The sequence below is a fragment of the Ornithodoros turicata genome, chromosome 5 (assembly GCF_037126465.1).
Source record: "Ornithodoros turicata isolate Travis chromosome 5, ASM3712646v1, whole genome shotgun sequence".
Taxonomy (NCBI): Eukaryota; Metazoa; Arthropoda; class Arachnida; order Ixodida; family Argasidae; genus Ornithodoros; species Ornithodoros turicata.
Genome location: NC_088205.1, coordinates 16,206,507 through 16,229,520, shown reverse-complemented (window position 1 = coordinate 16,229,520; position 23,014 = coordinate 16,206,507). Strand labels below are relative to the sequence as shown.

The window sequence follows — 23,014 nt, the reverse complement described above, 5'->3', positions numbered from 1 at the left end:
AACACAATTTAAATCTGGGTTATTAAGTGTCTGAAATATTTTTCAAATGTTGTTATAGTCTGAATATCCGCGTATAGTATGACATGAATGACCATGAACTGTACTGGACTAAGTTACTTATAAACACAAGCTGTCCATATACTGAGTCCACTTTTTCGTAAATATGAACGAAATGAGGAAAATTATGGTAAGACGTACCTCCACCTAGTGTCTTGGGTATTTAAAGCAGGGAAGGATAACGGACGTATTTTGGTTACCGTTTCTATTTTCGTTACTGCTATATTTTCGTTTCCGTTATCTGTTTTTGATACCGGCCCTTCAATTTCGTTTCCGTTACTGTTTCCGGTAATGGAACGGTTGTTACAGAACTGCGAGAGGACAGCAATTCCGGCTCTGTCAGCACCCTGTCTTGCCCAAGTGCCTTCGGTGCCACGCGTACACACTACACAAGTAATTTTACGTCGTTGGGATGCGCACATTTTGCAAGATTTAAAAGAAAAATGTAGGAACATGTCTTCAGTCTTCAGTCACGCTGAGTCCAGCAACTCAAGATGGGCATAACCTTCATTCAATGTCGCATTCATAAGCAGACGCTCTCAGTAGTAAATAACACTGTCATAGCCGCGGCGAAATTTAAAAAAAAAGAACAAAGTACATAATAAGTAACTAAATAGTAGGTTGTCATCCTCGTGCTATGGTGGAGTATAGTCATGTGTTGATGTCATGGAGTTATGAGGACTGGGACGAGGTAAGCGACGGATGCACCTTCGAGATTCAATATTGCGCTTTCCTTCTACGCTTTCGTTAGTATTTAGAGCATTACAGGGAATGGAGTCATCAAAAAGAAAAAAGAAGTCACTCAAATGTCATCACACAACAGGAATAGTCGTTACCTGAATTCAATACCGGACGATAAATTCGTTTCCGTTTCTGTTTCCGGTAATGGAGGACCGTGGTATGCGTTTCCGTTTCCGTTATCGTTACCATCTCCAATTTCGGTAATATACCGTTTCTGTTTCCGTTACCATTACTGTTACCCTTCCCTGATTTAAAGCATGTAGTAGTTACTATGGGAAAGGCTTTGCGTATCCTGTTCACCGCACAGGCTGGTATAACCATTCTCTTGTTTTTTCCAAGTTTGTGCATACCCATCGCACAAACTGTTGGTATGTAGTGTATCTGTATTTCCTGTACATGAGACACGCAAGCTTTGAACAAAGCTAAAGCTAGTAGGACTGCGAGTAGTATTTCAGCTACACTCTTTCTGAATAAGTGACGAACAATGACGAAAAGTTCAGAATAACAATTTTGTATTGAAACCCACCAGCATGATTGTGCATGAGGCACGCTTTTTACTTGTGAATATGAGCGCTCATAGGTTCGTGCTGTCCTCGAAGTTCTAAATACGCTACTTTAATGATAGCTCCTTGCAGCATAAGCATTCGATTTCTTTCGGCATTATTATGCATGAACCACTCCGGCACCTTAAAAAGACGGCGCCATCAAACACGAATTTTACACAAACTGTTCATGTGCTTCATCATGATGAATGCTGAAAGCTCATCTATCAGTCTGTTGTTGGAACTTCCTCTTCGTGCTGAAGTCGATTCGCGGCACAACACTTCAAAAGCAAGGCTTCCAAACTCTGCTGCACGTAGCAGAACTTCCCTCTCAGTTGCTGAAAGGTCGCTGATAGCTGACTTGTTGGCTCCGCTGGGCTTCCTCCTTCGACGTCCATGTTGAAAAAAGCACCCAGCAATACGAAAGTTGCGGAAACCACCCGCACTCCCGGTGTGGACTTTCCTCCAATAAACGTCGCGGGCGTTTTAGGTCATACACTACCGATGCATAATAGAGACTTTTGCGCTGATCGGACGAGTTGAGGGATGAAAGCGAAACCGCTTTTCGGCTCCTTGTTTAGAATAGTTCGCGGCTCCGCAGAGATGAAATGTTTCAAGTGTAACTTGGAGGCACCATGTAGGTTCGTTATCCATTCAAACAAAGACATTTACCAGGTTCTGGTCAGAGACCCTTTAAAGAACCCTCAGGTGGGCAAAAGCAATCCACAGACCGACCGCTGTGGCGTCGTTCATGATCTCAGTTATCTCGCGACGTAAACACCCCAATTAGTACAAAGGTCTGTGTTCCTCAACGTAGGCCTGGGCAACAACGTGTGATGATGTTCGTGACTGCAACTTTTTTTTCAACAGAATACAAGAAAGATAGTAACCTGATTTTAGAGTGCGCTTTTCTCTCTTTTTTTTATTTCATGAAGCGTGGATGTGTCGGTTTTTGTGCGTCTTGGGCCGACTTCAGGGGCAACTGTGCCGACACTCGCCTGGATGGTCTGCCGGAAGGCTAGGAAGGGAAAACCTCAGACAGCACAGCCCGTATATACCGGGATTCAGACGCGTGTCACCTCCCAGTCTCGGAGTGGGAAGCGATCATCCTAACCACAGCGCCACGCCAGCTGGTAGGGATCACGTAAATACATAAATAGGACACACTACAATACAGTTACGTGCAACTAACGGCGTGGCACAGATGATGCGCTTCATTTTTCAAACTTTCCGTGAGGAGCAGGTTAGAAGCTAAAACTATCAGCCGGTTATTGCATACGTCACGGTTGCGGAGGGATAAAATTCACAGCTGTTTGTGGTGCGTCCAGAGCAGGTAATAGGAAGCTTTAAATAGCGTACGCAAGCGCTTAGGTACGCCATGCTAAAACTGTAATATTTTCCAGACGACAGCGACAGAGCAGAAGGAAATCGTGTCGTCTGCATGCTTTGTAACCGGTTAGAGTGGGCGATAATTGATGATTCCCAGAGCAGCACAACATCTTGGCTCAATGTTGGGCCAATATTGGCTATATTGGACCAATATTGGACCAAGATGTTGTGTAGCTTGGGATCGTGTCCTTACGTCGCGAGACAACTATGATCATGACTGACGTCACAGTGGTCGGTGTGCGGATTAATTTTGCTCACCTGAGGGTTCTTTAACGTGCACCGAAATCTCGGCACACCGTACGAATTTAAAGTCCGTCGCGGAGCACTAACTATGTCTATGTGTGTCTAACCAACTTGCACCCTATCTACCAAGTTTCTGACAACATCGGCCGGATTCGAATCAGCAGCCTTGGCAACAGCAAGCGCACACGCTACCATATGATCCACCGAGGCCGGTATGAGAGAGAGAGCGACGCGTTTTGCTCGCGTTTGGGAAAACCTACAGGGTCATGCCATGATTGTGTGAAGCGGGAGGATCCTCGGGCGCCAAACACGGAAGGAAGGTGGACGAGCCGTGACTATATCCAAGATATCATCTTCCGCCAAACTCTCATCATACATACGACAGCCGGAGTTGCAGATCACCCAAAACGTTTAATGCCCATGAGAGGTATTTACAAGTATGCACGTACGATGGCAAAAAGGGCGAATAGGTGGTCGTGGAATATTGGTGGTGGTGATGGTGGTGTGATGTTATAATGAAGAGGAGTGAGGTCTGCCTGCTCAGACAAGGCGACAAGTTTCACTCCTTTTTGAAAGGGGAAGGGGAGACTAATTTCTTTATCTTGTGGAATATTCTGTTCCAACGAATGATAGACAATAGACAAATACAACGTGGCGCACCGACGTTAAATACTGCGGTGGCGCCACTCACAAACATTGACGATGGGTATGTCTGCTCACGATGGCGGTGACGATGGTATAATTGAAAGGTATTACCCATCGAAGCAACTGTAGCAGATCAACTGTACTCGTTCTTGTTCCTTTATAGGAGTTCAAGTTTCGGATTCAAGTTACACTGTGCGCCCCTTTCCCATACTAGATCTCACTTCATTTGCTGCTTGCCCTTTCTGTACAGTCCTCGCGGTCTCAGTATTACAAAGTGTTTCCAATGCACGGCATATAATTTACTGTTGATACAAAAAACAGCGCAAAGACGGGACGTGACGTAGACAAACGAAAAGCTGAATAACAACTGCGGTTTATTGAGAAGGAATGAAAACATCAGGAACAAGTTAGTGGTTGGCATACCGGATCTCGTGGGAAAGGAGGTTCATAGAAGGCACGCTCGCAGTGTTATCCCCTCTATTATGAATTTATGTGTTGGTGTCCGCGTGGTATTTACAGAGAGCCGAACAAGCTTGGGGGACAGTGCCTGCGAGCAATCCGGGAAGGACCTTCTCTATCGGACTGCGGGAAGAAACGTGCAAAACCTTACGTCCAGTGCCGATGTAATGTTGTATATGAGATAAGCCTTGCCTGTGACATGACCTATGTGGGCCAAACAGGACGATGAGTTAATGACAGACTCCGGGAGCACACCAGGTCACTCACTACACACACGGAGAGCAACCTAGCCATTCATTGCCGTGATTGCGGATGCCGTCCTCTGCTTGAAGACACACGCGTGTTAGGACGATATCGGGATAGAAGGGCCAGGGAAACCTTCGAAGCTATTAAAATTCATAATAGAGGTGACAACACTACGAGCGTGCCTTCTATTAACCTCCTTTCCCACGAGATCCGGTATGCCAACCACTAACTTGTTCCTGATGTTTACATTTCTTCCCAATAAACCGCAGTGGTTAGTCAGCGCTTCGTTTGTCTACTTCACGTTCCGTTTCTGCGCTGTTTTCTTTTTTTTTTGTGTGTGTGTGTCAGTACGTACAGATCCCGGCAAAGGTTTACGGAACACCAGAGCGACGTATTTCTTGATCTCAGCGACACCCTAGCGGCGAACGGGAGTGGACACACTTGCTGAGAGGTGCGTCGAGTACCCGGTCCACTGTTTGTAAGTCTATCTGCTCCTGTTTGCAGCAACCGTGTCGCACAGACCACTATATACACCACTCCAGTGTTCCGTAAACTTTTGTCGGGACCTGTACTCGCCCACACCGTTACTTTGACTCAGCTAATTTACTTTTACACACTACTACACTCTTAGAAATGAACTTCGCCGCATAGCTCGCTCTTAGCCAACCATCATCTCGAATGATATCGTTATCTGCCTTGATTTCTTGAAAACGGGAGTTGTATGTCTTTCTTGTGACACTTATGCTGTTCATAATTGTCACAAAAAAGGCGCGCACCTCTTGTTTTCAGCAAATCAGGGCAGATTACGATATCATCCGATATCATTGTTGGGTAGGAGCGTGCTATTCGGTGAAGTTCAATTTTAAGAGTGTGCGTTTATCTAAAGACAAGTTAATCTTTCTTCGCTAGTCTAGATACCACTTCTGAGGTCCTGTGCGTGCTAGCATCGTCAGCTAGATTCCGATCTATGCTTAAGTTTTGACAATTCTTTTTTGTATCCCGTATCGTTACCTTTGTTCCCAGATGCGTTGATGGTGAAGCCGTCGTCGCGAATCCACGCATCGACGAGCGTGTACTGTCGGATGTAGGACGGAACGTGGCATTTGAGAATCGCCGTGTTGCCGCGGATCACAAAGCCGTCGTGAACACGAGGTTCGTACTGGTAGTCCACCACTGTGAAGAAAATGAATACAAACATTCAGTAGGTACGCAGATACGCTTGGCATCAAGACATACATAGTCCACTGAAGTATTCAAGAGCGATATGCCCATCGGCGCCGTAGGGCATTAAAAAAAAAAGGTGATCGGGATCGTTTCTGCTCGGCCACAGTGGTGTACAAGGAGTGGTAACAAAATGGCGTCGAATGCCGGGAGTTCTCATATAATGATACTGAGCGTATTGAGTGGGTAATGTGTCTGTCTTTCTCCATGACGGGGACAATAAATAAGATACATCATGAGAATACGTAGATAATGTATATGGTAATCCACCGCATATGCGTTTCCTGAGTTTGAAATGTTACGTTCGGGTGTTTTACAAAAGGTGACACGAGTACGCATTACTATACAATTCAACTATTCAACCAATATGTCAGCAGCAAACAATTACGACGATAAACGAGAACCAATTCGTATATGAACAAAATATATTCGTATATGAAGAAGATGTACAAAATACTACCGTATCTTTAAAGAGCGTATTCTTTCGGAATATTTTTTGCTGACCATTTTCTGGAACGCACTCCGATGCAATTTTTCGCCCCGGACTTAATCTCTGTCGTCGACAATTCTTAGTTGCTAAACTGTCTTCAGTTTCAGCTTCAACGCACGGAACCGCTTACACTTGCTCCCAACCCTCCTTTCTTTAAGAACGGATAAACCGATTCGACAAAGTCAATAAACACGCGACCGTATAAGACACACAGGGAATCCTGTACAAAAGCTAACAGAAACTCAGTTTTCAGATTCCGCGCGCGTGGAGAGAAGCACACAAATGTAATATAATATGTCGAAAGAAACACGATACAAAGAAGAATGAAAAGGGCAAGGGGGAAAGTGGACGGCGCTTGTGGTCATCTGAGGGCGGAAAAAAAAAGCCCTGCTAACCGCCCTCTAGCGCTGGCTTTTTTCGTTTTAAATCGTCAGCACAGAATTCCAAACTGACACTGCGAGAACTGTCTTCTTGTGATATCAAACTGGGCAAGGAGCTTTCTTTCTTCCAGCTCAAGCGTGCGTCTTGCAATATACAAATCGACACACTTTCCAGAAGGGAATGGTTGAAAGAAGTATCGTGGAGGCGACTTTCTATGTGTACGAAAAACAGGGGGGGGAAAGATGCAACGACATGATTTTCCGAGATTCCGCTTTATTGCAACTGCTCTCTTTAGGAAAAAAATAAAAAGAGTAGACGGAAACATACAGACGGAAACAGTAGGCGAGAAAAAAAAAGAAGAGAAAGAAAGAATGAACAATCTTCCAGCTTTTGCTTTCTTTTTTCTTTTTTTTCTGTAAGTACAGATCCTCCTGCGCAGAAAAATGATGACTGATGATCTCCGGGCTCCTCGAGATTCCTCGATTTTTTTTTTCTTCGTTCCCCCATTTCATACTCGAAGCTCACTCGGAGTCAACAACACTGTGTCTGCGCTGTGTCGTCTCTCTATGTACTCCACCGTTTCTCCGGCTTGTGCGCATCATTTTTGATTTGGAAGGGGGTGCTCTCTAATCACAACCAAGGAATCATCCACATGGTTGCTTTCATCGCTCCCGCAGTGAAGAAGTTATTTTTCCTGTCTGTGCCTTCTGCTTCCGAGACTCCTCTCGACTTTTTCACGGCGCTCCCGGTGTTGTTCGTTCGAGGCCGCTTTCTTTTATGTGTGTCTTAGTGGAATGAGACAGAAATGTTGACGTCTGTGTCTGGATGATTTTAAATACTCCAGAAACTAAAATTTCTTATAAAATATCCCTCTTTATGTGGTGGCTGTTTTGCGGAGAAGTAGAGAGCTGTTTAACGACGATCTCGAAACGTGCTGTTTGCTGAAGATTAGTCGAGTACAACCCTTGCTAGTCGCCAAGTTACTGTGGTTTTTGATAAGCCTTGAATAGGATGTCTGAGGACTTTTTCTGTCCTACTAGGTCATGTGGTAGCACGTTAATGGTATGCCGCAGAACGGAAGATTATGTTTGCCGTCTGAAGCTGAATTTGACGGCCTTTTCTTTTTTTTCTTTTTTCTGTCAACCTGGTTTCATATATTACTTCGGAGATTGATAAACGAAAAGTTGGTTTCAGTAAACTTTTTGCAGAGAAGAGCTACACAACGGATAACCTCTTGAATAAACCACTTGACTGAAGCAGTGATTTGGCAATGATAACCGTCGGTTTGGAGTCTATGGGGCTGTTAGTCCTTATAACGTAAGTAATGATTAGTACTAATACGTACTGATATTTGGAGTTGTACCAATATCGTGTGTTCAAAACTCCAAACGAGTGTCATTGCCATAGAAAGTTCCTGTGAAAAAAAAAAAAAAAGTGCTCATGGGGAGGAAGTTCTTTCGTCTTATGTTGAGCATACCGCACCACCGGAATATTCGCATAGTGCCCAACGCCACCTGAATAAAGCGAGCCCCGCTATTTCCCTCGCCACGTGGTCATGCAGAAATCGGGATTCAGCCAATCATCGCAGACAATTTCAAACGTAGGCCTTCTTTGGCTACAAGAGGCTGCCCGTGCAGCTCATGGCGACTCGGCTCCATAGCTACGGCAGCCGAAGCACGATCGTGGTTGGCGGACTCTTAAGGACTACGTCATGTCGTTTAAGCGATCAGACTTTGTTTCTAGGTTATGTATGTACTGCGCATATAGCAGACACACAGCATCAGCACTGTCGTGTGTTACGGAATATCTTGTGGCTGAGCCGCTGGATATAACCCTTAGTTAGAAAAATGACGTCGGGCGCTCGCGTGGCAGCAAGAAGCTATGACGTGTTCCGCTGGAATATTCCGGGGAATTTCACTCGTGTGAATACACGGACATAATAATAATAATAATGCACAGCAAAAATATCCAGATTCATTGCACCACAGAATAAGACACAGAAGGACGAATACAACAAGGCCCCACACTGCCTTGTAGCATGCTACAGGTATGGAAGCGCAGTCGACGAGAAATGATCCGCCATGCAATTTGAACCACCTCCCATTGACGGACGGCTAGGGCACTCCAGCAAAATGAGGGCAGAGGTTCGAATTCTACGCTTCCCAACTTCATTTTCGTTGAACGTGACTTTAAAACCCAAAGTCTCGTGCTCACCTGCTGTCACATGGACGTCCCTGCTGGCAATGGTACCCATTACGTTTGTGGCCATACAGCGGTATAACGCCGCGTGCACATCTTGTCTGTAGGCGTCAGCTGGGAAGGCAGGAAAGACGAGAGTCGAACCTCCGTCCTCGAGAAGCCTTAAGCCAGGACTGACGACGACGGCTCCTCCGTCGACCGTCACCCAGACGACCTGTGGCGGTGGAAGGCCGTCGGCTTCGCATCGGACCTCGGCTCCGCTTGTATTTGAAAACTCAACCCAGTGGGGAGGTTCCAAGGTGAAAGATGGAGCTCTGCGGGTTTCCCACACGTCGCTGCTTGTGGCCGCTTGGCCTGTTAAAGGAAAGAGAGAAATAAAGTTCAGTTTATGATACATTCCTCACTTCTCAATGTAGCAAAGCAGTTTTTATTTAAGAGAGGTGCCGACAAGGTCGCGTTGTCATGAATAACAGCTTCAGGGTGTTGCACCAATATGTCACACTGGAATATGCGTGTGTGTGTGTGGGGGGGGGGGGTGTTATGGGAAGATTGAAATATGCATTACGAGCACGCATGTGCACATATTCCTCTGCACTGTTTACACATAGACACTACGTATTTATTCTTGTGATTATGAGTGAAGTGTGCAATTACACTTCGTGACGCTCTTTGTTTTTTGTGCATTGAGATTTCGCACGTGGACTCTCCTGCACTGTTGTTTTTGGTGCCAAGTTTTGTGGTAATATTTTCATCTATTCCGGTTCAAAGTGCATAGATTTGTGTAGTTGGCCCTTTCTTCTTTTCTGAGTAACGCGTCCTGGAGTAGCCAGTCCCGAGTGGCGATAACATCTCTATTTTCTTTTACACATCAATCAATCAATCACGTGTAACTATATGTATGTACTGTTTGCGACTTGTGTGGAATCGACAGCTCGCGGTTTATCTTGTCTGGAATCCCCAGGTGTTGCAGGATTGTTTCTTCCAACTTATAGAACGACTAGTATAGTGCAGCTCTTTCACGGGCAACCAAGCCGATACGGGCTGTTATACCTTTGAATGAAGATTTCAGGCAAATGTGTCGCAAGCAGTACGTAAGATGTCTTTAGGCAAGATACGTCGCTACGAATGTATGAATGACTATACATACGGTGACGTGCACATGTAATTCAAGGGAGGAAAGGCTTAAAATAGTTTTTTTCATGTATTATATCATGGACATATCTTGGAATATGTCCGTTAAATACCGCGTTCTTGTCGTGTTATGTTATTTAAACAAAGAGTGCATAAATATTTCAAGTACGCGCATCAAATTATTCCAAATGCTTCCGTAAATACACAGCCAATCTATTTCAATTCTCAAGATTAAGTCAACCGGTTCTGTTCAGCCACAGATACTGATACTGATGCGTCCGTTACAAATATTAATGAGGGCTTTGCAGACGATTGGAGGAACGCATTAAAGACTGTTTGAGCCTCATCGCTAACAGTTGCAGAAGAGTACTAAAACATCTTCTTCTGGAATACTTTCGATTCACTTGCGACTGTGGGGGCGTTGCAAAACGGGCCTTGAAACATGTACAGCTTGCGACATACTTGTCTGGAACCGACAGCTTAATCCTGTCTCAAATCTACATGTGTTGCAATAATGTTTCTTCCGACTAATAGACACGTACGCCATTCTACCCACTACGTGTTTCTTAGTCGAAACAAACAATTTCGCAACGCCTGGACATTGCAGACAAGTGCGTCGTGAGCTGTTCGTCGCCTTCACAATGCATGCACGCTCCAGTTATCGAAGAGAGACTAAAATAACCAGCCCTCATTAAGTATGCGTGACAAATTCAAAGACGCGAACGGAGACAGACGTTCTATGCCTATGACACAAAAAAGCACCCAATTAAAACGAGTAACACTCTACTTTGGTGAGCTGTACTGTTTGTGAATGTGAATGCGCGATATCTCCTAGAAAGAGCGAATAATCGATACGTAATTAGAGTAAGAGCTAAGTTGGTGTCCCCGTTTGACTTTGTTCAGCTGACCTGTCTTAAGAAGAAAAAAAAAAGGAAACTTTAGAGGAACAAAGAAGAACGTCACTTGCTAGGAGATGCGCCCCGGCAAATGGAAAAATGGCCTTTGAAGACGCCGCCCCCTTTCTCTATTTGCATTGCAGTCTAGGGCGCGAGGTACGGCTCGGTGCAAAGAGCGGGGCCTTTGAGAAGAGATTGTGTTGTGTGTTTGTCTTCGGAAGGCAGTTTGTGACGCGTGAAAACAGCGATCACCTAACAGTGTTGATGTTCGCTAATGGGACGAGGGTTAAGTTAGGGTGCCGTGTGCATAAAGCGTGATGTTGGATGTTCCTTCTTGTTGTTTCGATCGCGTGCAGAGATGGCGCACAGAAGAAGTTAGGTTAGCAGGCGTCCTGGGGTGACTTTGGGGGATTTATGCGGACGTCTCTCTATAAAGTCTACCGGAGAACACGGGAAAAACCTTGTGACGACACAGCCATTGGTGGGACTTGCTCCCATCACTTTGTAAGCTTCAGCATGACCTCCGAGCTCCTACCAACGCAGCTCAGCAGCTGCTATGCACACAGCTCCGAGACGTGGCGCAGAATCGAGAATTTTCAAAGTTAGAGCACAGAATTATGTACCGGCTATACTGGATCTCTTTGTACTGGATCTGGATCTCCTAGAGAACTTTGAACTCAGTTTAGAATTAAATGCGGTACATTAGCCAGTTCACCGCGCTACTCAAATACGTGAAGTTCGACCTAAGTCCACTATCTTCTAAAACCTGAGAGAAGAGAGAGAGAGAGAAAAAAAAAACGGGGTATTCTTCTTACTTTTGAGGGAGCATGTATATTGTCACAGGCATTGGCCCCTTTCAGGACTAGATGAACGGCAGTCTATGCAGGGAGCTTATGCAGTTTATATTAGATCCACGATGTTAGGTACTGTTTGCACAACTGGGTACTGTGGAGTAAATATCAGGGCTAGGGGAATAAAATGGGGAGTAGTTGTAATCCAAGATGGTAAAGCTGTAATTTCTCTCCATTTCGTTACTCTTTCCCCCCTTAGAGAGTAGTAAGTTACGTAAATCGGCTGAATCGACAATAACGACAAAAACCTTGTAGAATAGGATAGAATAGAAGTAGAAAAGAAAAAAAAAGGAAACCTAGGTCTCACTGGAACGACCAGCTGTTCCACGACGCTTGATGTGTGAAAGCACAGAATGATTTAAAAGATTCCTTCAGCACGTATGTCCTTGAGGTAGTTCGCGAGGGCACCCGGCGCAGGTTGTTGGTTGTAATGATATTCAATGCATCATTTCTCTGCTATGCCAACTTATATTTTTCGCAGTCGGCCCTGTACGATAACGTACTCATTCTTCTCCCAGCCCAATATACGATTAGTGCCGAAGAGGGAATATTCGTACACCAGTATGAAATGCGTATAGTCTATACCAATTTCGTGGTACCGTATAGCCTGGTAGGCAAAGTAGAGGTGACATTAGCCACTAATCTCCGCCTACTCGCTTATAAGCCGCAGTCCTGCTTCGCTCTCCGCTCTTACACGCTTCCACTGATAACGGCGGAGACGGTAACGTAATTAGGCAAACCGAAAGCGTGAACACGCTGTTTGATCAGGCGAGCCTAATCGGACGACTCCGCAGCGAAAGCAGCGGGTAGCGATGACCATTTCTCCACTAATTACGGCAGATGCTGCAATTGTTTCGCAGGAAAAGATGCGATAGAATCAGCTTCACGCGTAGTTGGGACGTGTATTGCTTAATAAGGCAATAAAGCAGTCTCATTGAGAGAGACGGAGCAAGGTAAAAGCGTTATCTGAGTGGTATAGATAAGGGTGAAACATAGCCCAAGCAGCACAATGTACTGAAAGTCGAGTGCAATAGGGGTGGACGGTATGTGTCTTATCGATGTTCCTTAGTTTCACGAGTCTGTTCAAGGCCTTCCACCTACCCGTCCACCCCTATTGCACTCGACGTTCAGTACATTTTGCTGCTTGGGAGGGGTTACTTCTTTTTGTGATTTCTCTGCTGCAAAAATACTCCAAAAGCCGGGAGACGACATAACTGGACAAAAAAGTAGGGAAACTCCAACTTAACATAACAAAATAACAAGGCTTACTCAGACGTTTCGTCCGTCCTGCGACGAACATCATCAGTGCCAAACTGAATGAGAGGTTACACAACAGGTCGCTATTTAAGGAGATGGCAGTATTGTTCGGGAAGCGGGCCACGGTTTTTGTTACAAACCGAGGGGTCACCACGTATGTGCCAAGACTCTAGAAGCTTTCTGGGTCCCCATCTTTGTTCTCGAGCCAAGGTCACCGCGTTGTCGAAGTCAAAACAAGACTCTCTTCTCTGGTATAGGCTCGTCTTATTGCATTATTTTATTATTGATTATTAAGTTATCGCATTATTTTACCATTACATTAACATAATTAATTTTCGCTTTAAAGATGGTTTCCGGCGTAGTATTCGTTCGTTCGTGTAATAAAAATTTCGTTGCTTTGTCAAAGTTAACTCGTTTTTGTTGTTTTTACGTCGATTGGAATGCAGTTAAAAATGATCTAGAGATTGTGGTTGCACAAGTGTGGAGCTGAAGTAACTCAAGCTGAACAGGTGCAATTGATTATGAAATTATTAAGCTAGTTTATCGGTGCGCAAGATTGCCACAGGTCACCGCTAGGTACACCATGCGTCAGCATCTTATGTTCGCTCACATTTACATATCTGTAGCCACATAAACGTTGTACCGTTAAATGCTAACTCTGTAAGCTATCACTCTTATGCTGTTAATTGCCCCTTTAAAGTTAAACCACCTCCTTTTACTTTTGTTTGCTGACTCTTCGAAAACACGTCATAAGTACATCAAGAGAATTTACACCCATATGTGGAAACTATATGTGATCAGGTCCATTTCCTGTTCAGCGTCTCAGCAGCCGGAAGTCACTTAGCAAAACATCGCCGGGACGGGAACAATCGAAGCTCGTTTTCTGTTTGGAATAGGCGCATTTCCGTTGCGTTTTCCGGAACCGGAAGTCTAGAGAACGACATTTCCGGTCCTTGTGCCGTTAGATTGATTCGGTCATGAGTGGATTATCAGAGGAGACGTAGAAGAGGTTCTTGTTCGCAGCCGTCTGCTGGCGTTCATTGCTTGCGTGGCTTCTTTCATGACGTAATAGTGCGTTATAGCGTTCATGTACGGAAGAAACACAATGATTGAAGTTTGTGAAGTAATACGTGATGCGTGCACTCGTCCTTGTTAAGGTGAACTTCTTCGGAGTGCTCATTCATTGTCTTGTTGTTACATATCTCCAACACTTCTATGTAGAATTTCAAGAAGTACAATCGATATTAACGTACTCAGTAAGCTGTGATAGTCTTGCAACGTAAGGCCGCACAGACCTATTACAGGAGCAATGAGATGGCATTTAACATGGCTCGAAACCCTGTCTCATTCGTCAAGCTGTCCACCAGGGGCCGCCATGCAAAATATTTTCGCTCTGCGGTGTATTATAACCGTGCCATCAAATTTACAAATACAGTCGAAGGAAGCAGCCACAGACGGCCGACACGACCCTCGCGTGACATAGGGAAGCCCCCTTGCTTTTTTTCTTCTGTGTTGCTTTCGTCCCAGCTGACGCGCCGCTTATAGACGACCAGAGCCCCTACGTCATTGATTACGTAACGCCGCCGCGCCAAGCATGCTGGTGGGCACTATCAGCTTTATCAGCCTATCAGCCGACGCGTTTTTCTCGCTTCTTGCCCACCACAGCAAAATATAACCTCGAACCGGTTCGAGGTCGGTTCGAGGTTATATTTTGTTGCGATGGGCAAGAAGCGGGAAGAACGCGTCGGCGGATAAGGCTGATAGGTTCCCACCAACATGCATTGTTCGGCGGTGCTACGTAGTCGCAAAAAATTGAGGATCACCTCAGTGCTCCTTCAAAATGTGTGTTCTGTTCTTAGTCGGTATGATAGTATAATGTACTTTATTGACTAAAAAGAAGCACAGCTGCTTTATTATAAACAATAATTAGTTGTGTGATTGTGTGTGGCTGAGTATTTTATTTCGAGACACACACACACACACACATAAATGGGATGATGATGTGATTTCGGGACACACACACACACACACACACACACACACATAAATAGGATGATGATGTGGTGGGTGGTGTGTGTGATTTCGAGACAGACTGCTGCAGTAGTGTGTAAATCGTTAGACCAACCTTTGTCAAGCCTCCCCAGTTTTTCTCTATATCTTCCAACCGAAAGGAAAATAAGGATTGAATTGAATGGTGCGTTACATGGTTATTTCTGCGTAGGTATTGCGGAACGGACAGAAGTAATTGCAATAAGAAAAATGCAACTCTAACGCTAACTAGTATCCTTCTCAATGAGGCGAAACGGCACTCCCTTCCAGAGCTATGCGAGAAAGCAGCCTTCTACCCTCGAATATCGCTACCAACACCGTGCAACGCACACCCCAAATGTCTTTGTTCGAGCGTCCCACGTTGCTTCCGTACGAGCCAGTCAGTCATAAACAGTTAAGGGGCCGGAGAGGGTAGGCTGCAGCCATTCGTGTAATGGACTGTGTGTATTTGGCGTAATGGCTTAATTACTTGCCAGAGCGCTGGCGTCGGTAGCCAAGCCGAGTACAGGTGTAAGCCTGATCCAAATGGGCGGCTAATGGGCGTTGTCTGCCATGGACGTCACCGTTTAATAGGTGTCGGCAAGAGCTGCCCGACGATCGATTAAGACTGGCAACTAGCTCTCTGTTATGAGCAAACATGGGTTAAGAGCATTTTTTTCATTTGGTTGGCGAGAAAAAAAATATGTTATGCGTATGTCGGCAACTTACGTTTATTTTATTGATACCTTCAAGGCATAGCATTACGAAGGTGAGTGGGATAATAGAAACGAAAATGTAAACGTAATAAATGTAAAGAATTAGGAATCGTGACGATTACAGCCATGTGACACGCTTGTGCACTTGCCAAAGAATGCAGGATTGCCGAGCAAGTGGAATCTTCTGCAAGCTATGAGCGCAGACGGTACCCGGACGATAGTTTAGCTAAATGAGCGCGCGTTGTTGTACCAGCGAAAGATACGTTTCGTTCTTCCCTTTCAGGACTCATGGTATTCTGATATGAAATTGCGCGTCTGCATGCAACTGTCTGCGAATTCGTTGCGTAAGAGGCGACACGAGGGCGGTATGTGTCGACATTGCAGACGGCCATCACACGCAAGCAATGTGCATCCGGATAAACGTGGATAGAGTGTGGTAAACATCAGTTTCGAAGTCTCATGAGGACTTTTTGACTCGAATCGGTTGCGAATCGAAATATTATTCGATAAATAATAATATAATAATAATATAATAATATAATATAATAATATATAATAATATTATTTGATTGCTCAATGAGCGGAAGTCATCCCCATATCATCGTCATCATGTATTTCTCTCTCTCTCTCTCTTGACTCGAATCGGTTGCGAATCGAAATATTATTCGATAAATAATTAAATATTATATATCGACTCGAATCGGAATATTTCTGCGAATGGAAGCGGGTTAGTGAAAGTTTTCGCTGTCTCTCCTTTCTTTCTTTTTTTTTTCTGGCTAGCGAGGGGCGATAGATCGTACCAGACGACAGTAATCAACCCGCGCGCCATATTGGAGTACCTGACGAACTTGTTTGCAGACGACAGGCTTTGTTGACTGAACTAATGCGCGCAAGACCTAGAGAAATCCTTCCCGAGGGTGTGTGAGGGTTCCCGAGGTGCAATATCTAAAGAATATTGCCTTAATAACGATGAGAGAACTACTGCGAATGAATTTTGTTAATAGCTCAAGCGCTTATCACATAATCAAGGTATGATGCGTAACGTTGTAGTGGTTCATGAGACCGGTTCTGTAAAGAAGTTTCTGTTACGTCTTGCAATGGCGATTTCCGGTGATGCACCTAGTAATCCGAGCGAGAGCGGCCAGGTCCTGTGCACGCTCTACACGGGAGTCGCTCTGGTGCAGTCATCACCCGAATTTGTCGGATGCTCTACCGCTCTTCTACGAGTGTCGCTGCGCATTGTGCGTTCGTCGTGTTCGTGAACTTCCGGCGTTGTCGTTGGCGTCGTCGCGCACTTTCGCCTGATCACAAGCATAGTTTGCGAGAAGCAGGTCACACCATCCTCTTTGTCATTCGCAATTTCTTTGTCAATTGAACTTTCATCGCTACTACTTTCGTAAAGATCCATGCCGTCAATGGTGAACGCAACAAAAGAAACAGATGACAGGCAGACAGCCGCTAAAGAAAAGGCTTTCTAAAAAGGCTTTATTTTTGAAGCGCGATGTGGGCAAGCTTACGCTTGTCCCATCCTACAGTTCGCAATACGAGGCAGACAGCCGCAGGAGCAATACGTAGAAGACGACACTCGCGAGGCGCATATATGCGCATGCTCGCCGTCGAGAGCGGAAGAAGAGAGTTGAGGGCGGTTTTGGCTCGGCCTCTGTCAGCAAGTGCCAAAAAAGTGCTCTTGGGGCGAACTGCTCCGTAGTGCATTATCCGAACACGCGGCTCTTGCTCTGACTGCACCACCCGAATTTACCGCACGGGTTCGGGGCAGAAAAAAGTGCCCCAAATGCATCACCCGAAATCTTGCATGAGTTCTCTTTGTGTGTGACGACTAGTCCCTTCCATGCGCTTGCCAATTTCCGAACAGCAACAACAGCAGACAAATTAATGATGATGATGATGATGATGATAAGCTTGTATTGGTCACTCTCTTTCCCGTATCTCGCCTCTCTATTTCCTTTCATCATCATCTTCAGCTACATCAGCTACACCACCTTCATGATGATGTACACAGCTGTGAGGCCATCAACGGCAAGCTGTTATCATCATTCTCACCTCTATTTTCTTTCAATGATACTGCACCTGCTACATAACTTATAGTATTGATGACCATCTACACTAAGCCTACGAGGTAAGTTGACATCACGCTATATTTCAACAAACGGATTAACAGGTTAGCCGACCCAGGACGTCCCCATATTATTCACACTACCTCACTGTCAGAAACAAGGTATAGAACTTACGCCTTGTCCCTATCAGGCAACGTGAGCACACATACAAACGCACACCGCGTTTCTTTAATGCAGAGAAATCGTCAACATTGTAAATCTAAATCGTATCAGTATCCGTGAACGATCCTTCAACGTCGATGATTCGCAAAAAAAAAAAAAAAAAAAAAGCATCCTGTCACTCACCGAAGCAAACCCTATCGCACAACAACGCGAGAGCTCCGGCTACGGTGATGCAGGATGACACTAAAAGCATTCCGGATATGTATGTCCCAGCAGGAACGTAAGCAATGAGTGACAGTCACGTCATTGAAGAGGGGCTTTTTACTCGAACGTATTGCTTTCTATCCAATTTGAAGGAGGCGAAGGATGGGCTTCCTTTCATTGTGTGTTCCTAGTTGTCCCTTCTTTACAAAACTTGTTGTCGTCTTTGTTCGAATTGTTCTTGGGATGAAACGTAGCAGAACGCCTCCAAGTTGATGCTACACCAAATGGCCGCCAGACTCGTCGGTAAAAGTTATGTTTTTGTTTGGCCATAAAAGTTTGTATATGATGATTTATGGCGTACTTTAAGGGACAGTAGGAATGGCATGGCACCCTCTCATGTTTTGGCGTTAATGTTTTCCAAGTAGTATTGTGAAAAGAGAAAAATTAACGAGTTGTATTGTTAAAAACGTACAGAAGGGAGACGAGGATATTTATCTTTTTTTTATTCCGCGTTAACACAGCGAAGCAACTCTGACTATGAGCGGAGGGAGATCACGGGTGGGAGCTGGGGGGATAGTATGCCTCCTGAGCCGACATCGATCGGAAAAGTCTGCCGGAAAATTCATGAAGGTCGCAGAGAGAACCGTGGGTGGTAGGATTCGAACCCAGTGCTTCTCAGCATGACCTTGGACTTATCACCTATGCTATATCCATTCGGCCACGCCATTGCATACATTGAATATTTGCGCACAACTCATCAACTATCTACTAGATGATTTCTAATATGATCTATCTAGAGCAGGTGAAAAAAGAAAAGAAAAAGAAACATGTCGCTTGGCGTTGACGCTGCTGCTCGGCAGCCCATTGACGTTCCGTAATTACATGACCTTCCTTACATCAGTTCCTCAAAAACAACCCCATAATCATCACGGATACAATAAAGCGCACGCGAGCGTCGCCAGATACAGTGCAGTTGTTGCTTCTGGGAATACACGCATACGGGGTACGGGGCGCACACGAGCATGGCTTTGAGTCGCGCCAGCGCCACCTAGGTACACAAAGACAGCTCGATTTCTCCTCTCAGTCGAGATGTCATCTGCTTCAGCCACTCGCCGCAAGTGAACACAATCTTTGTATGGCTAGCAGTGGCAGTCCATGTGGCTGATGGCTTCTCATCTACATAGCTGCTGCCGCGCGGTGGTGGTTGGAGGAGTCTCAACGCCTACGTCACATCGTTTACGGGATCAGGCTTTCTTTAACTATAGGTGGCGTTAGTTGTGCATAGATTAGGTCAACTCTAAGAAAAAATATCCCAGGAGTAGTGATGCGTGGAAGAAGCGTGAATTATTAGAACAAAGGGAAAAAAGGGGAAAGGTCAGCAAAACCAGACGCCGCCTTGCTATTACGCAAAAGAAAAAGAAAACTAAATGAAAGAAGAATAAAATAAATGAAAAGAAAAGAAAATAATTAGGAAGGCACTATTTAAGCTGCCGGCACATTAAAAATAATAGAATGATGTAGCGAGCACCTTCGTTCTGGTTACAAGTTACGACATTACTACGTGTTAATTCCTCTTTTATTCGTGTAGAAGAAAGCGGTGTCCCCTGCCTTCTCGGTGTGAGGCGCAGTAAGGGACGTAGAATATATTCTTAGGTCGAGTGTGAACTTCTTTGTCGCCCGTAGCGGCCTTCGCTCAGGGCTCGCGGTACCGAATAGCCGCCCATTTAATATTGCTACGATTTTGAGTGCTTGAGCCTCACTCCTTAGTCAATTCAATTCAATTCAATATTTATTTATTTTCCTTTCGGTTGGAAAGTGAAGCAAAGAGCCGAGGAGGCTTGACTAAGGCTCCCGTCCCAATGTACACCGTACAGCAACAGTACAAAATGACAAAGTAACAATACAAAATAAGAATATGCAAAATAACAACTTACAAAATAACAAAGTAACAAGGCAACACAATGAAATACAATGAGGATAAAGTGATTAACCCATGCTTAGAATGAAGCTTGTGAGGTTCTTTTTGGTCATTAATAAAGGATCCGGTGTACTTCTAACATATTGATTAAAAATTGAAGCGGACGTATATTGTAGTGATTGTTTGCCGTAGTTCGTTCTACGCAAAGGTGTACACCACTGCTAATTACGAAATGAATAAGTAGACACTCGTTTATTTAAATGACATAATTCTAAGAAGCTTACGTTATTATTACGAGTACATGCCGAGTGCATCAGTATTAATCTGTACTTATAGAAGTTCTTGTACTTATAGTCGGAGGTGTGAACTGGATGCTGTGATATCATTCGTTACAGGGCGGACAAAGTGTTTGACTTTTTGAGATGGTGTTCTTTCTCCTTCAAGGAGCATTGAAGTGAACCGCTCAAAGTTTTGTTCATTGTTTGGTACAGAGTGTTCTCCAACAAATAAAATGAGTTCCTGGGAAAGAACGATGAGCGTAGGTGACGTAGAGAGCGAGCGCGAGGGCTCTATTCCGCACACCTTTGAGAAATTCTTCTCCTCGTGAAAAGAGCGCATCGCAGAACGAGAGGACGTCGTGACGTATGCTATTCCCCCCCTCTCGTGACCAGTGACGTACAGCCGAACACCTCAAGCATGTATAAGCGGCGCGTTACCTGCGAAGAAAAAACAAACAAACAAACAAGGCACAGAGCCTTGTCCACGTCACGAGAGCATCGTGTCGGCCGTCCGCAGCTGCTTTCTCCGACTGTTTTTTGGAAATTCGATTGCACAGCTATAACGCACCGCAGAGCGAAAATATTTTGCGTGGTGACTCCTGGTGGACAACTTGACAGACGAGGTAGGATTTCGAGCGATGTTAAATATCACCTCATTGCTCCTTTAAAAGCGTAACGGACAATTTTTGCGTCCAAGCGAAACTGCATTCCAATTTTTATAGCAAAGAGGGCCATAGACGCGTACAAAACCCCGAATTCCGAGCACTAAAATCACTGCAGGCGTCTCCATCAGTGAGGAAGCGCGAGAGAGGTCACGTGCCTACGACTACCAATGGGAATGGCCTTAGATATCTCTCCTCTAACGTCAAAGCTTGGCTTGACTACTATGTGTTTTCGGGCGTTTATCTCTCCTCGCTAAGTTCCCCATTCCCCATGTATGACCCATTCTTCTGTTGTTATGCACCGTAAACTGTCTTTCTCTCCTTTAGTTTATGATCTTGTTGTTGATTTTTCCATTCGCTCTTCCTGCTTGCTTACTATATACTTTAGTACGCGGTATTTTATTTTTTTTTTCACCTGATGAAGCGCATATTCCGTACGAAAGCTTGTCATTAAAACTAGATGCTCCTAACCGTTTGAATTTTATTCTAAGTACCACACGCAGAAAAACAATTCGTTTTTCTTCAATATTCTAGCGTGCAATACAGTATGATTTAATGAACCACATCCATCAAAGTGTCACTACCCCCTTACGTAAGCCTTTTTTTCGTTTTCGGTACCCGGAATTGATCAGAGTCCCCCGTCACATTTATCTGTCTTCGGTAATTTATACTATTAGTCTTCCATGCGTTTTACATCCTTACCTTAGCATGCAGCTTTTAGCGGAATGAAGTATCCCGCATGCATGTTGGTGGAGCCCTACATCTCAGTGTTGTTATTTTCTTCCATTTCGTATTCGTCAACCTTGCATGGCGCAACGATGGAACTGAATAAATTAATGTGACCAACGCAGGTTACGCGTTCCATTACTGATTGAGTAACCCACATTCGTGCTCTGACGCACTTTAAAGATGCAACTTCCTTTATTTTTCAATATTACGCACAGATTTGGAATCCTTTATGCATACAGCACTTGGCATAAGAATTCTTCAAGCGAATTGTGTCCAAATGGCAATAGGCGAAGGGCTAATAAGTGAATTTTACATGTTTGCTACTTGCCGAATGGAATTCCTCCAAGAATCAATTAAGGTGGTGCGGACGACCCATTGTAAAGTGCTCGCAATTTCCAACCAATCTCCGGTTATCGTGACCTCGCTCCGATAAGCGGCCGACTGGCGGCGAACATCACAATCAGTACCGGATCTGGCCCATGTTCTTTCGAGGGGTGGCAGGATGTTGACATGATGTCGCTTGTTATCAAACGAACCTGACAAACAGACTTAGCAAGGTCATCCCGAAGATTGTCCCAGATTTTGTTTTTGTCGAGTCTGTTTCCACACGGGTTGACAATAAGCGACAGCATGTCAACATCCTGCGACCTCTCGATAGAACATGGGCCAGACTCTGTACTGATTGCAATGTTCGCCGCCAGTCGGGCGCTTATCGGAGCGAGGTCACGGTAACGGGAGATTGGTTGGAGGTTGCGAGCACTGTACTTTAGAAAGAGCTAACATTTCCTAGAGTTTGAGGAGGAGAAATACAAAACTATGAGGAGGACACGAGACTTAAGTCAAAATGAAGCTTTAACACATTAAGTACAATGAGAAGAAGAGAAACAAGAGGGTGAGGAGAAAACACAGCGTAGTATAGCTGTCTAGGCAGAACCCAGAATTGAAACACGTTAAAGGGGTTGTGACGCCCTACGTTAGGTGTGGCTCATTGCATCACGCAGGCATTATACCACACGCATGATAATTGACGAAACAATAATTATTCCACAGCATGTCGTAGTTTGCGAGATACAAACTCTGCTCAAACTCAAATTTCTGTGTCAAGTTCTGACGTCAAAGAAGCGGTAGCCTCCGTCTTTCCCGTTGGTTCTCGAAAGCACGTGACATGCTATCGAATTCCTCAGAGGCGAGAATGCCGGCCGTGACATCAGAGCCAGATGAGTTTCGACATTCTCGGTAACGATCCTCAACGCATCTATTACTCATATTGCTGCAAAACTTGGAATCCGGTTGAAATTCGATACACTTAACTGAAAGCACAAGCGCATAGGTTTTCTATACGTACTTCAGTGTGGTCTTGTTACCACCCAGTATCTCTGAATAAAGCACTGCTGGAATGTATCCCCGTTCCAAGAACCCGGATACGCTCACTCTCCCAGGCTCCCTGAACATCGTAGCTACTGGAGCCATACTGCCAAGCAGCGCTCAACCCAC

The 23,014-nt window shown here is 44.9% G+C and overlaps 1 protein-coding gene across 2 annotated transcripts in view; it reads right to left on the bottom strand.

Moving 5' to 3' along the window:
- Nucleotides 1-23,014, bottom strand: part of LOC135394113 (cell adhesion molecule Dscam2-like) — a 311,175-nt gene that overhangs the window by 167,847 nt on the left and 120,314 nt on the right. For both annotated transcript variants that reach the window (XM_064624628.1, XM_064624629.1), the window contains exons 2-3: nucleotides 8,629-8,967; nucleotides 5,334-5,495 (exon numbers count right to left, since the gene is read on the bottom strand). In XM_064624628.1, the coding sequence (XP_064480698.1) occupies nucleotides 5,334-5,495; nucleotides 8,629-8,967 (501 nt within the window). The remainder of the gene's footprint in view (nucleotides 1-5,333; nucleotides 5,496-8,628; nucleotides 8,968-23,014) is intronic.